The 13,582-nt window shown below is 38.4% G+C and overlaps 1 protein-coding gene across 3 annotated transcripts in view; it reads right to left on the bottom strand.

Moving 5' to 3' along the window:
- Positions 1-2,205: 2,205 nt before the first annotated feature.
- Positions 2,206-13,582, bottom strand: part of FBXW7 (F-box and WD repeat domain containing 7) — a 176,005-nt gene continuing 164,628 nt past the window's right edge. For all 3 annotated transcript variants that reach the window (XM_066317720.1, XM_066317722.1, XM_066317721.1), the window contains 4 exons: positions 10,795-10,976; positions 9,535-9,760; positions 5,316-5,526; positions 2,206-4,264 (listed from right to left, as the gene is read on the bottom strand). In XM_066317720.1, the coding sequence (XP_066173817.1) occupies positions 3,996-4,264; positions 5,316-5,526; positions 9,535-9,760; positions 10,795-10,976 (888 nt within the window). In that variant the 3' untranslated portion in view covers positions 2,206-3,995. The remainder of the gene's footprint in view (positions 4,265-5,315; positions 5,527-9,534; positions 9,761-10,794; positions 10,977-13,582) is intronic.

Genomic DNA, 13,582 nt, shown 5'->3' with positions numbered 1-13,582 from the left:
GAGCAGAAATGCCAGAAACACCACTGCAGTTATCTCTCTAGGATAGCTGCAGTATTTTGACATAGCCTATGATGGCTAAGACACTGGATTCAAGAAGTGCCTGGTATTGAGAGCATAAAGATGTTATAGTCTTATACCAGTATTCTCTATGTTCTTCTTAAAAAAAAAAAAAAAAAAAAGAAAAAAAACCCCACTCCACCCACCTTAAAATCAAAATCTAATTACACAGGATGAAGATGTTTCCTAAGCAGTCTCACTTGGAGCACGTGCTGCCAAAAGAGAGTTTATATTGTGAGCTATATTATGGTGAGTACATCAACAAAAGGGAGGGTGTAAAGAGAAACTGCTCCAACAGTTTCTTACACGTAACATGTTTACTACAGGCCCATCTTTGAAATCCTGTCACTTAAATCACAAAATTTCCGTTTATTGAGCTGTGTTGTTCAGATAGCTCATAAGCAACTCCTACAAACCTAAACAGACTTCACAAAATTAGAAGTCTTCAAAGGGGTAACACAATTAACTTTATAAAGCTGTTTTATTGAACGAGAAAAGTTTTTCTAAAAATATTTTTAAGTACTGTGTTGTTTTTTTGTATTTAACATAACAGTCAATCATATCTTGACTTTGCAGCCAATAGTTTATTTGAACCTAAATCTGTGATGAAGGCATCTGAAAATATGGTTTGCTTAACAAGTTCAAGTTATTCTGTATTCATTTGAACATTTAGGTACTGCTGGAACTACACTGTCAACAGGAACACTTCTCAGTTCTGGTTAAGCACGTTTTCCTCCTGGTCATATTTACTGCCTAAAATGTACTTGAACTGACTGTATACTTTGATTTGTTAGCTTCCCTCTTCTGTCAGTTCACTCTTCCGCCCAGGTTTGTATTCCTGCCCTCCAGTGCAACGTTACTCAGAAACCTCTCATCCTCCTGCACCATCAGGCCAGCACCTTCGCTCTTTGAAAACATGTTGTTGCAATTTCTACAAATCATGGGAAGAAAATTACATAATCTTAAAAGCTATTGCTCGGCTCACTGCATTAAATATTCATATTTCTGCCCTTCTATTTCCGTCCCCTCTCACAAATACTTCAGCCCACACTGGCGCACCTTCTGCCATCGGGGGGCTCAGAGTCCTGGCCTGCACTCCCAGCAGAGCCATGCAATGTCCTGGCAGTCTTTCACTGCCATTTTAGGAAAGGATTACCTCTTTAATTGTTTCTACGTAAGTAAGAGGCAATCACAGCTTTTATATTGTCAGTGCTTGCTGCAAGCTTTTTTTTCCTTAAGCACCAACCTAAGGAACAGATTTTTGCAATTTGGTGCTGCTCTGTCAGTTCGGATGGCTTTTTAATCTCTAGAGGCCAGATGGAAGCATGATCCTTCACCAATGCATGTTTTGCATAATGTACGGATTGGAATTAAAATTTTGTTTGCACATAGTCAGAAATGTGTAAGTATATAAATATTTTTCCTTTCCATCCATGCATTTTCTCTTCTACTGTTTTGTTTTTTAATGACAGCTTTCTACAGGGGAAAACTGTCACAAACAAGCAAATACTGTGCCCTAAAAGAAAAGCTTTCACAGAAGAAAACAATGATTTTGGTCAAGGAGATTGAGACAGAACCTGACACTCCAGTGCTAGGTTTCTGCGACAGATGATGACTTACCTTGGTTTCAGGGCTCTGATAAAACTGCTGTTGGACTGATGTGGAATGATGTTATTTTATTATTTGTTCTGAAACTTTATTTCAGGCTCTCCTACAATCCTAACTTTGATTTTAGTTGTATTTATGGATTTATTCTTTGGTGTCAGCTGCAATCAACTGATTGAAATCCATAAATAATAAACATCAGGTTTCAATTTAAGATGCAGTAATGAGATGCTATCGGAAGAAGTTTTACTTACTTTGGCAGCTTTTTATAGCTGCCTCTCCCCAGAGCAAGGTCCTGACACACTCTTTGTGAGAAGGAGTGAATGTCTTTCCTGCATGTTTGTCCAGACCCATGTGACAGGTCCTACATGGCAACTGAAGGAGAGGACACTCACACACCTGTTTGTGGAAGGCTTATGTAAAAAGTCCCAAGATATATTTTAGCATCTACCAGTAAGATGAGCAACTTGACCTGCTTTACTCCTCACAGGATACTTAATATGAAATTAACAACTAGAAAATAAAAATAAAAAAAAGACGTACTAACATGAAAAAACACATTTTATTGCACTTAAGTTATAAGAAAATAAAATTTCTAGGTGAATCAAACCATAGACACAATCCCTTTAAAGGTTGTTTTCCTCCATCATGTCAGGTTGTTACATAACTAAAATTAACCAACTGGAATCTGATTGTTTTAAATCAGACTATAAATAAAACAAAAACAAAAACAAAAAAAGGAGGAAAAAAGATCGCCTAGGATACAGTGTTAAACCACTTTCACAGTTCAGCTTGAGTTGTGGCTCTTGGAGAATGAGGCAAACCATTTGACTCTTTCTTTCCTCATTTTGTTTGCATGTGACATCTTTACAAAAACGTAAGTTTTTGCTCTGTCAGTTCCTCCCAGCAATAACTGTAACAGTTGTTTCTTTCTCAAATACTGTAAAACACTAAGACTGACCAGCAACTTTATTTTAATTTTTGTATTTTATAATATTTTTTAAAAATTTTGTCAGTTTTTTTTTTTTTAATGTATGTTCATTCCATTCACCACAGCCCTCACAAAGAAAAATTTCCCCACAGAACAGGCTGCAATAGCTTTGTTCCAAGGAATGTGTTTTAATTTTTGCCCAGAAAAAAGAAAATAAGCTTTGCACACACACTCAATTCTTTATTTGCAGGCAAACTTCACTCTTAATTGTCTGAAACTCTTCCACTCTCAGCCTCTTAGAGGCACAGTTGGCTCAAGTTTCAGTGGCAAAAAGTCTTTTTCTGTAACCAAACTAGAGCAAATTTGGAATTCAGTCTGGGACTAAAACGTCACAGCAGAAAAAAAAATAAAAAAAAATAATTTGCTTTTCTTTCTTTCATTTAGCAGCATAAATAAGTTTGGCCACTGGGAATACAGTACAGGGGTGGGACAACAATCCCGTAATTGAAGACCTACTTCTAGCACCAGCATTGCGAATTAAATCCATCAGAGGACTCTCAAAACCCAGGACAACTTGCCACCTCAGAGCAACTTATGCGTTGAAGAGTGTAGATGGAAGCAACAGTAAATAGATTAAACAGAGGCTAATACTGTGATTGACATTGGCAATGGTTGGCAAAAAAAAAAAAAAAAAAAAAAAAAGAAAAAAAAAAAAAAAAAAAAAAAAGCTCTGATAAAACTGTACAAAACAATTCACAGTAATATTTTAGCTTTTCCATACCAGGAATGGACTCTTTGTTTTTGTTTGTTTTTCTCATTGCAGATGCTCTCTAGTTTTTGAAAGTCAACCAGTGACTGCTCGTGGAGGTTGGCAGGGACCATGGAGGGAGTCCTGTCCAACCCCTGCTCGGAGCGGGGTAAGGGACAGCGCGTTGCTCGGAGGGGCTGCCGGGACCCGGGGTGACCCAGGGGTGCACGAGCAGGCTCGCCTGTGCAGCTTATTTCAAGATCTTGGTGGTAAAATAACTTGTTAACAAGAACTGTAACATTTTTTTTTTTTCACTCCAAATTGCTCAAGGAGCATTTGGAGGAAAGTAAAGAAATTAATTGCACCTGGTTTCATTTCTAAAGTTGGATTTCTGCAAAGCTGCCCCGGTCAAAAGTGTAGCCTTTTTATGTGACGAGACAGCAAAAGCCTCTCTTGTCAGTTATAGTTTGTCATCTTTGTATTCTCCTTCGTAGTCTGTAGGTCTTTAGGATCTGTTGCCCCAAGGCAACATCCTGCACCACCAAGGACAAGGGATTTTTTTCCTTTTTCTTTTTTTTCTTTTTTCTTTTTTTTTCAGGGGGAGGGAAAGGAGAACATCGTCTACACGTTTGGACAAATTCATCTTTCTGCCCTTCACTTCATATCGACGTCAAAGTCCAACACCAGCAGCTTTGTTTCCTCAGTCCCGTTGCGGCTCCCAACTGCACACACCAGCTTTGTGTTAGAAGCTCTGATTCGCCACACGACGCCTCCGCTTCCCCCGCTCTCCAATGTGACTAGATTTCGGATAAATTCACCCGTTTTCAAGTCCCAAAGTTTTACAGTCCCATCATCTGAGCTGGTAATTACAAAGTTCTTGTTGAACTGTAAACAGGTCACAGCACTCTGATGCTTGTTGGGACCTGTAAGAGTAAACAAAAACATTTCTGTTTGTAATTAATTAGAAAGCAATGTCAGACAGCGCTGCATCTAGAATAAACACCTCACTATTTGCATACAGCTCTTTCCATCTATTAGAACTATTAGAGAACTATCTGTTACAGCTCCTGGGTTTGTACATTAAAAGGTACAGAAGCCTTGCCATGCTTTCAAAAAGCAAAGGCATGTATAAAAAATATTTCCCAGTATTTTCGTCTTTGTTTCAGTGAGCTCACTGTGCTGTATATCAGCAGTTGGGCAAACACGCACTTGGACATTCATGAAAATTCACTTAACAATCCACAATGAGGTGACCACTGTAAGAGTTTGTCCCAAGTCCCTTTGAAGTGTTATTATGAGATTACTCCATCAGTAAATACTGACAGTTTTATGCAGACATATAAATATATATGTTAAAGCAGGCAGTTTGCTTTACAGGGAAATTTAATTTTCTGCTCCAGCCAGCACTGCTGCATATGATATATGAGAATGATATAAGACCTTTTTTGTGGGGAGAAACACAACCATATGTTTGTGTGCATGATGCCGGAGTGGCAACTGTCAACATGGAGAAGCAAAAAGATCTTTCTTCTTACTGAAATAAAGAAAACATCTTCCACTTGCATCTCCTGATTTATTGCAACAGACAGTGTACTTTGCCTCCTGATCCAATTAAACTGTAAGCTTTGAAACATTCAAGTGACCCCTAAATAAATACATTGACTGTCTATTTTGAGATGTAATTTCCTACATATTTCTGTGGCTTATTAGGATAATATACCCATAGCAAATTGCTATCAGTCCAGACCATCTGCCTTTCATAATAGGCAAGTGATTTGAATAGATTAGATTAAATACATTTTGTTCTTCTAGTTCAGAAAAAGATCATACAGCTGTCATCAGAAAAATATTTAAGGTTTAAGTGGTCAGTGCTTGTTCCTTTGTACGTAATTATTTTCAAGATTTTTTTATGTAGAATCTGCAGCACAGATCACTGTAGGCTGTTTGATTTACATGAAGATAGTTTAAACTTACCTTGCAATGTCTGTAAACATTGTCCTGTTTTAATGTCCCAGATTTTGACTGTAGAATCAGCATTCCCAGACACAAGTATATTGTCCTTGAGTTCCATTCCACTTGTGAGTGACTGATGGCCTGTTAGAGTGTGAATGCAGTTGCCTGTCTCCACATCCCAAACTCGAATGGAAGTGTCAAGAGATCCACTCACCACATGGATACCATCAAACTACAAGAAAGGCAAATCTATTACAAACAATTATATTAGGACCTTACTAAATGCACTAAATTCACTAAATGCAAGGTTAAATACTATATACATTCAGAAACTGCAGTACAAAGTAAGAACTCAGCAGAGATGGCCACATCTGATACTACAGCAGGTGCTTAATGGTCAGTGCAATTTTTTGTTGAAGACACGTGGGCTCTTGAGAAACATGGTTTGAAAAGAGACTCCTGAGCCACTGGTCTTTGAAATGCAATACCTCTCCTTTAAACACAGCAGATACTGACTAGCCTGCAGTGTGCAAAACTACTTTTTCTAAAGGAGATGTTAAAAGCCCCATCTTGCCTTTTTCCAAGTCAGAGGGACTTAAAGCAGGAGAATGACAACATTATTCCAGAATCACCTACACAAAAGTCACAACATAAGAAAATGGAAGGAAATGTAATTGAAAAATGTGGAATTTAGCTATTTTGTAACCATAATTGTGTATAGTAAGGAAGTGTAACCTTCCAGTCATTGTAGGGAAAGCATACAGGCTAAGATACGAGATTCTTTTGACCAAGAGGACTGACCATGTAGAGAACAGAAAGGTGGAAAATAACTTGAACTATAGTGACAATGACATTAGAGTCCAGAATTCTCAAAAAAGGGAAAAAGCAGTAGAACAAAACCAGTGGGCTTCCTGAGACTTCCTTCCCATGAGGGTTTTATGTATCTATTCTCTGAGGGGAAGAAGAGTTCAGGACAGTTGGCACATTCCTAAAGACACAGACTATCCTGTGTGAAAGAAGATAGGAAGTATTGTAAATTACTGAGACCCACTTGGCTAAACCACAAGGAATTGTACGAAAAGCAGAAACTAGATCAATAGATGTGTTCAAAAGAGCACACTGCGACAAAACCAGAAAGGCAGGGCACAACAACACAAGATAAAATTAGCAAGAGCCATTTCACTATTGTGTAAAAAAGTCCCAACCAAAACCATAAAACAAAACAAAAAAAAAACCAACCACACCATGAGGAAGGCAAAAAACCCCTCATTTATCCTCAGTGGGAAGGAAACACTGATTGAGGCCAGCTATTTAACTTCTTTTTGTCTGTGTCCTCGGCCATGTGAGCGTAGGCTCACAGCACTAATGCCAATGACAAATGAGTACAAGCTTTTGCTAGAATGGGGGAACAAAATCACATAAGGCAAATTGTTTTAAGACAGTCTCAGAGACATCTGCTGCTATCTTTGAGAACCCATGGAAGACAGACAAGTTTCAGATGGCAAATACAATTCCTTCCTTTATTGAAGGAGATGATGGGGTAGAGGAATTATGGATCAATCAGCTTAACTTCAATTTCCACAAGGAACTTTTAAGCCCTTAGTAATGTGGTAAGTAGCAGCAAACACAGATTTGTGGGAAAATACTCTTAACCATGATTTTTTTTTTCTGTGATGGAGTAAAAAGCCATGTGAAACAGCAAATGTCTTGGTTGTATTTTTACAAGGAGGAAGACAAATTTGAGGCAGAGATGCTATTACTCTGCCCAGAGTACTATTAGATACCAGAAGAAGTTTCAGAGAGGTCTGGCATTTACTGTTTTCATTAGGATTTGAGTAACATTTGAAAGAGTAGAACTGACCAAAGGCAAAGAGTGTAGAAGTCAAGTGAAAAGTGTGAAGATCTGAACTTGGCAGGGAATGAATGAAAGTCCAGCTGCAGCCTCAGAGAAGGGAGGCTGGACAGGAATCTTGGTTATGTTTAAGGCAATCTGACACTACTTGTCCATGTGGACTGACTGGTACCTGATAAGACAAGGAACAAGCCCAGTTAAGGGAACTCGACTATCTGGGGCTGCTGCTTCTTATAAGACCCACAGAAAATGAGTATCTTAGATCTCTGCAGTCAGACATGGTTGGGCATGGCACCTAGATTCAAAAAAATGGAGAGTGACTGGCACACAGACTGCTTATCTGCTGTATGCACTGCATTTCTGGTGAAAATACACTAAAAAAGATCCTCTAGTATCTGAATGGAAGGCATAAAAAATAACTTCTCACTTCTAGCAAGCACTGATAAGACTTTGACTGGACCCTGTTTTGGGCCCCCTGCTTTCAAAAGAAGATGGGAAATAACCAGACTTCAGATAAAAAGACAAGGAGTTTCAAGTAGCCCAACAGACTTGGAAACAGTAGAGAATATTTTTTTATCATTAAAAGAACTAAACCTGATTGATGTAACAAATTTTGAATTCCTTTCCCCCTTTCCCACCAACTAATTATATTCCCTGTTCATAAGGTATTCAGAAAGAAAGGTTTAAGGCTGAGCATCAAGAGAAATCGATGGTGCTGCAGTAAAACAGACAATGGTTTGGATCAGTGAGTTATCCATGAACCTTGAGAATCTGTGGGTTACTGTGAAGGCAGGTAAGAAAGAGTAAGAAAACTCAGCACAGTTAGTGCTCTTCAACTGTTGCATAAGGATCTCTGGAAAATATTAGGTCTACACATGGGGAAATATCAAGCTATAACAGAACCTGCCATGGAGGACTGGCTTATTCCATCTGATTATTCTATTTATGGGAGTTCTGCTGTGTGGGGCTACTTAGGCTGAAGGGCAGGAGCCACCAGGCAATTTTAAAGAATCTTTCTGTTCCAAACCTGTAAGTACCTGTAGCCTCCAGCTTGCCCTCTCTGACCCCCTTCGCATTTGTTTCAGAACATATTGATGTGTAACACAACCCAGTTACTCGATCCATTATTACCAGACTATCAGAGCAAGACATAAATATTTGTAAGCCAAAACAGGAGCCAGTGGTGAAGAGAAGTCAGAATAACATCTGTTCCCAAACTGCCCCACACAAAAGAAATCCGCAGAACATTTTTGAGAGGTAGGTAGGTAGTAGCATTTTTAACTTGCTTGCTGCTTGTCTAGAAAATACTCCTGAGCATATGAATGTAAGAGAAGGGCTGGAGTTTTTGATAAATGTTGCTACATGTTTTTGGGAAAGGAAACCAATTAGGAGCTTTGTTCATATTTTATGCATTATGGGGAGATATAAAATACTTTATGAAAAATGTCTCTAGCACTGAGCTTCACTCTCTGAGTCACAAACCACAGCAGTTACATGCTGAATGCCATTTCCCAATTCTGAACTGTCTTTGTTGATTTCTTTTTCAAGTCCTGCCAGATTGTGGTGTGAACAGGCACAAGCATGAAATTAATTTCTTTTGCCTTTCAATGCCTGGAAGTGATGCTTTGACTCTGTGAATGAACAAAACGATGTTTTGGGTTAGTAAAGGTAAGAAGACCCAAGACATGAGGTTTGTGTGTATCTTTGCCAGCTTTGTGGGTAACTGGTGGGCAATAGAGAGATGCCACAAAGCAGCACAATAACCTGCACCTACATTAACATGTTGCTGTTGAAATGCCTCACACTTGTATATCTGGCCTGTACCCAGAGAAGAGGAAGTAGAAGGCTAGAGATTTACATAGGATCATTAAAATTTTAGGTTCAGCCTTACTGTGAATTATAGTTTAGAATTGGAAGATGGGACTAGAAAATGAGGATAAACAGATCTCTATAAATCAGAACATTAATCCAAAGGGGTTTTGGCACATTGTCAATTGCTATATCCTCTGATTTATTTAAAACAATAAGTTTGGAATTTCTTGAGGAAAGCAAAAACATAGCTCCAAAACACATGCAAGATTTGAAAAACAAATCTCAACCAAACAACCCATCAGTCCACAAAACAATTTAAGTTATTGGTATAGAATTTGGGCTTTACAGTACTGGGTCCTTTAAAAAAAAAATGCTACTCTAAAAAAATTTCAGTTACTAAATTAAGACAACATATAACTAGTGTAACAAAATGAAAGAGGGGTTTATCACAGAGGCCTCTGCATTCTTGTGGTCTATAATTCTGTACTAGGTACCCACAACTTAATAAACAAGAGGAAATAAACTGACTTTAAATATTACTTAAGGAAACTAAAGCAGCAGATAAAAATCACATACCTGTAACGAGTAGACTCTGTTAGTATGCCCTTGCAGTGTGTGCAGACAGGTCTCTGTCTCTGGATCCCACACTTTGACCATAAAATCATATGCACCACTTACAACCCTTCTGCCATCATATTGAACGCACCGAACTGCAGCGACGTGGCCCATCAGAACGTGCAAGCACTGGCCCGTCTCTATGTCCCAGACTCGCAGCGTAGCGTCTCGAGACCCACTGACCACCCTGCAGCAACGAGAAAACCCCTCCCGTACTCAGCACTGGACATGGGATTACTGCAACAACCACACCTGGCTTCTCAGTTTTAATTTGGGACATTAGATAGAGTTGGTGCACCAGCCACCGAAGTTCTGGCTTGGTGTGGCATTTTCGTGGGGTCTCAAATGACTGCAGTGTTCTTCTTCCTCGCTCTACTCACCTCCTCAGATCTGTCTACTTGATATAATCAGCAATCAGTATTTAAAAAAGGCATTTCATTCCTGAACAGCAAAACAATGCCATGAGAAATTCTGTGGACTGTTGTATCTACCTATGAAAGATTATGAACATAGTGAGCTCCAGCTAGTGCTACAGGCATTCTGTTTAAATAACTGAGTTGACTAATTATAACAAATAAAGATCTTTAGAAATTTCACTTCTAGTAAAGTAAGTTATGCTGCTTGATTTTTTTCAGTTTATACTTCTATAAGGTTTTTTAGGCAATGGGAGAAATTAGATGGAATGAACATTAATGGACTTTATATAGAAAAAACCTCATCAATCTTCAAAATAGAAATGCAACCAACTATCTCTCTGTCAACAGTTCCATACCACAGCCAAGTAACAGAGCTCTGCCAACGTTTGTTTAATCAAGACATGGTTTACTATTGCAAAAATTATGTTATAATCAGTTAAAATTTAAATAAAATACTGCAGTTACAATACTTAGAAGGTTATTTGGTAAAATGAGTAAAAGTTTGTAGCGTTGACAAAAGAAGAAATTATTCAGTGTGGGAGACTAGATCATGGTGTAACAAAGAATTAGCTTTGAAATAATGCAGACTGTGACTTTTTGAAGTACATGACTCAATTTTCAGTTCTTCATTTTGTATTCTTATGCTTCTGCTCCTATTAATCATCTCCTCCCTTGTGCTGGTTTATGTTTTGCCTGGTTCGTGTTTCACTCGGGGCTGGATGAGGTCCCAAGTTTCAGGAGCACTTTCTGTGAGCACAAGTGTCTAAATGCCAGGCTGTGGCTGCAGCTCTGCACAAAGCCTCACCTTTTCTCATGGAGGTGCATGCAGCGCACGGTGGAGGTGTGTCCGTACAAGGTGTGGATGCATTCCCCGGTCTCAGCATTCCAGACTTTCAGTGTTCTGTCTGTAGAGCCACTGATGATGATATTGTCCCTCATCTGTGATGACCACACTCCGCCTGTGTGCCCAACCAGTGTTCTCAAACACTGAAAAGAAACATTTTCCTTAGTTACCCTTTTGACACGGGGGAATGGAAACTTTAAGAAAAAGCAATCTTGGAGGTAAGAGTCAGATCTCGTAGCAAGAGTCAGAAGACCCCAGTGACTTTTCTCTGATTGAACAAAAAATTTCCCCTTTTTAAAAAAATACTTATCAAATTTCTCTCCCAGTTGTTGGTACTTCAACTATAAGGATTTTTTCTTGTGATCTTTCCCTTGACAAACTAAGCTGTCGTTCCAAATTTCTCAATGCAAGGACATGTTTTGCAGCCTTAAGTCATTTTCCTGGCATTTTTCTGAGTCACTGCAGGATTTCCAATAGCTTTTTGAAGTGTGTGAGAAGCAGAGAGAACACAACACACTCTTGGTAGTTTTACCACCAATCTATAAACCATATATTTTTGTTGCATTTTTCTGTTTGTTTATCTAAGAAACACCACACTCTGTAAACCACAGCTACAGCATCACTCCTGCAAAACCAGGTTTCAGCCCTTTTTCAGACTTTACTGTTGCCCAGGAGAGAATCCCACACTACATAAGCACAGCCTCTCTTCTCTGATCCCAAATGTACGACATGATTTCTCACCATGTACAGACAGTGTTTGCTCACACCTTCTTGTATAAAACCCCTGTCGGCCTGGAACAATGGCTTGTCTGTCTCCCAGCCTGTTTTCCCTACAAGTAATGACTATATATGCTTTCCCACCAGGCAGCAATAAATGCTAATTAGCACAGACAACGAAAGATCCTTGCAAGACTCCTCTAGACAGATACTCCATGAAGATTCTGCATTTACTTTAACAACATGATCTCTATAATTACCCATTTTCTAACCCATTTAAGTATGTGCCATGTTGATTTTTGCATTATTTTATTTTCTTCAGTTCTGTCGTGGGGATAGAGTCTTTCAGTGCACACAGCCATCTACTTCTGCACAATTATTTTTATCAGTCAAACCTGTAACTGCACGAGAAAAGAGGTCAAGGCAGTTTGAGGATCTCTTTTTCTGTAATCTAATGCTAAGTGGCATTAATTGCCATGGCCTTCCTTTAACTGTTAGCTGACTCCTTTTGACGCAGTCCCGTATTTTTTTATGTGAGATAGTGTATCCTAAATACCTAGTCTTTTGGTTTACTCCATTTAAACATTGATGCATTTTGGCTTTCTAACTGTCCTGTCACAGATCTTCTTGTGACCATACCTTTTGAAAATGCACAAATTTTAAGCCAAAGGTTACTTTAGGTAAAAAAGGTTACTTTAGGGGAAAAAAAATCAAATATAGATTATCTGGATCAACTCCAATAAGAAAAATCATAACTTTGGTAGTTAGCATGAATTTCTGCTGAAATGTTCTATTATCACTGCATGCTGTATTTCCGTCACATGAATTTTCTTCCAAGGTATTTTTTCTGCATCAGTGACAGTATAGTAATTCCTGTTGTTAATATCCTGCTCGTTCTAGCATCCTTGAAAATGGTTTGCTTTTTGGTTGTACACAGATTTCCTGTTCTTTAACAATTTTTTAACTGCTCTTCTGCAATTACTGGCTCCTGGCTTTAATACAGGGCTATCAAATTCATCTTTTTCACTTCATAGCTGATGTTCATTTCTACAATTCTCCTTTTTTTATTTCATTCAACGTGCTCATATTTTAAGAAATCATCCTGTTAAAGCAGTAAGAACACGGAATCCTTATTTTGGGCTTACATCTGTCAAGGGAATTATTTAGTCATGTTCATTTGCACAAACCAACCTTTAGGGTTTCTTTATTTTATTTATCCTTCAGCATCAGTAAGCATGAGGGCTGATACAGCATGCTTCCATCTTTCAGACACGATTTCTGGCTCTCTTATTAAAGGTTTGGGTAAATGGTCACACTAGGTTTTGCAATTACTTTCAAAAAATTACTGAACAGTAATTGTTAAGTCATGCCACTGTGCTTAATTTGATATATTTAAGGGAACGTTTTGCTTTTGGGAGTGTGGTATGTACAAAGAAAGTATTTTTCATTTGTGTTTAGGTTGCCCTTTTCAATTAAAATACATGTAAATTTCATTATGGGATCCTTCATTAGACAGTTTGTTGTAGGGAAGCCAACAGCAGCAGGGTGAGGCTGCCTATGGCTCTTAATTTTATTCTTACCCACAGCAGGATTAACTATCCCTTCAAGGATTTTCTGGGCATGTAATGACAAATGCTGAATGCATTCAGCTTCCACATTATGAAGTGGATACCTTTTACATCTTGAACATGTTACCCTCAGCAGCTGTCCTGTTGTTATCTATACCATTAAAACCCAGCTAAGTGCACACAATACCAGTCTAAAAGAAAAAAGTACTGTTTCCCCAAGGCCTTTTCTACATCCTTGGTCAGTCAGTCACCTCAAAAAAAAAAACAAAACCTGTGAGCTGAGTAGCTGTGATGTTCCAACATGACTGAAATGCTCAGTACTGTCTTTTTGATTGCACATATTGTTTTGCTCCTCTAAGCCAGAATTAAATTATTGAAGCTTATTAAATTCCTGCCTGAGCTGGATCTAATTTAATAGGAAATATTTAAACCTAAAGCAAGTTAATTTTTTTTTTCGTGGCTCA

Source organism: Sylvia atricapilla, chromosome 4, assembly GCF_009819655.1.
Source record: "Sylvia atricapilla isolate bSylAtr1 chromosome 4, bSylAtr1.pri, whole genome shotgun sequence".
NCBI classification, from domain to species: domain Eukaryota; kingdom Metazoa; phylum Chordata; class Aves; order Passeriformes; family Sylviidae; genus Sylvia; species Sylvia atricapilla.
The sequence above is the reverse complement of the archived record's forward strand: the minus strand, read 5'-3'. Positions and strand labels throughout refer to the sequence as shown.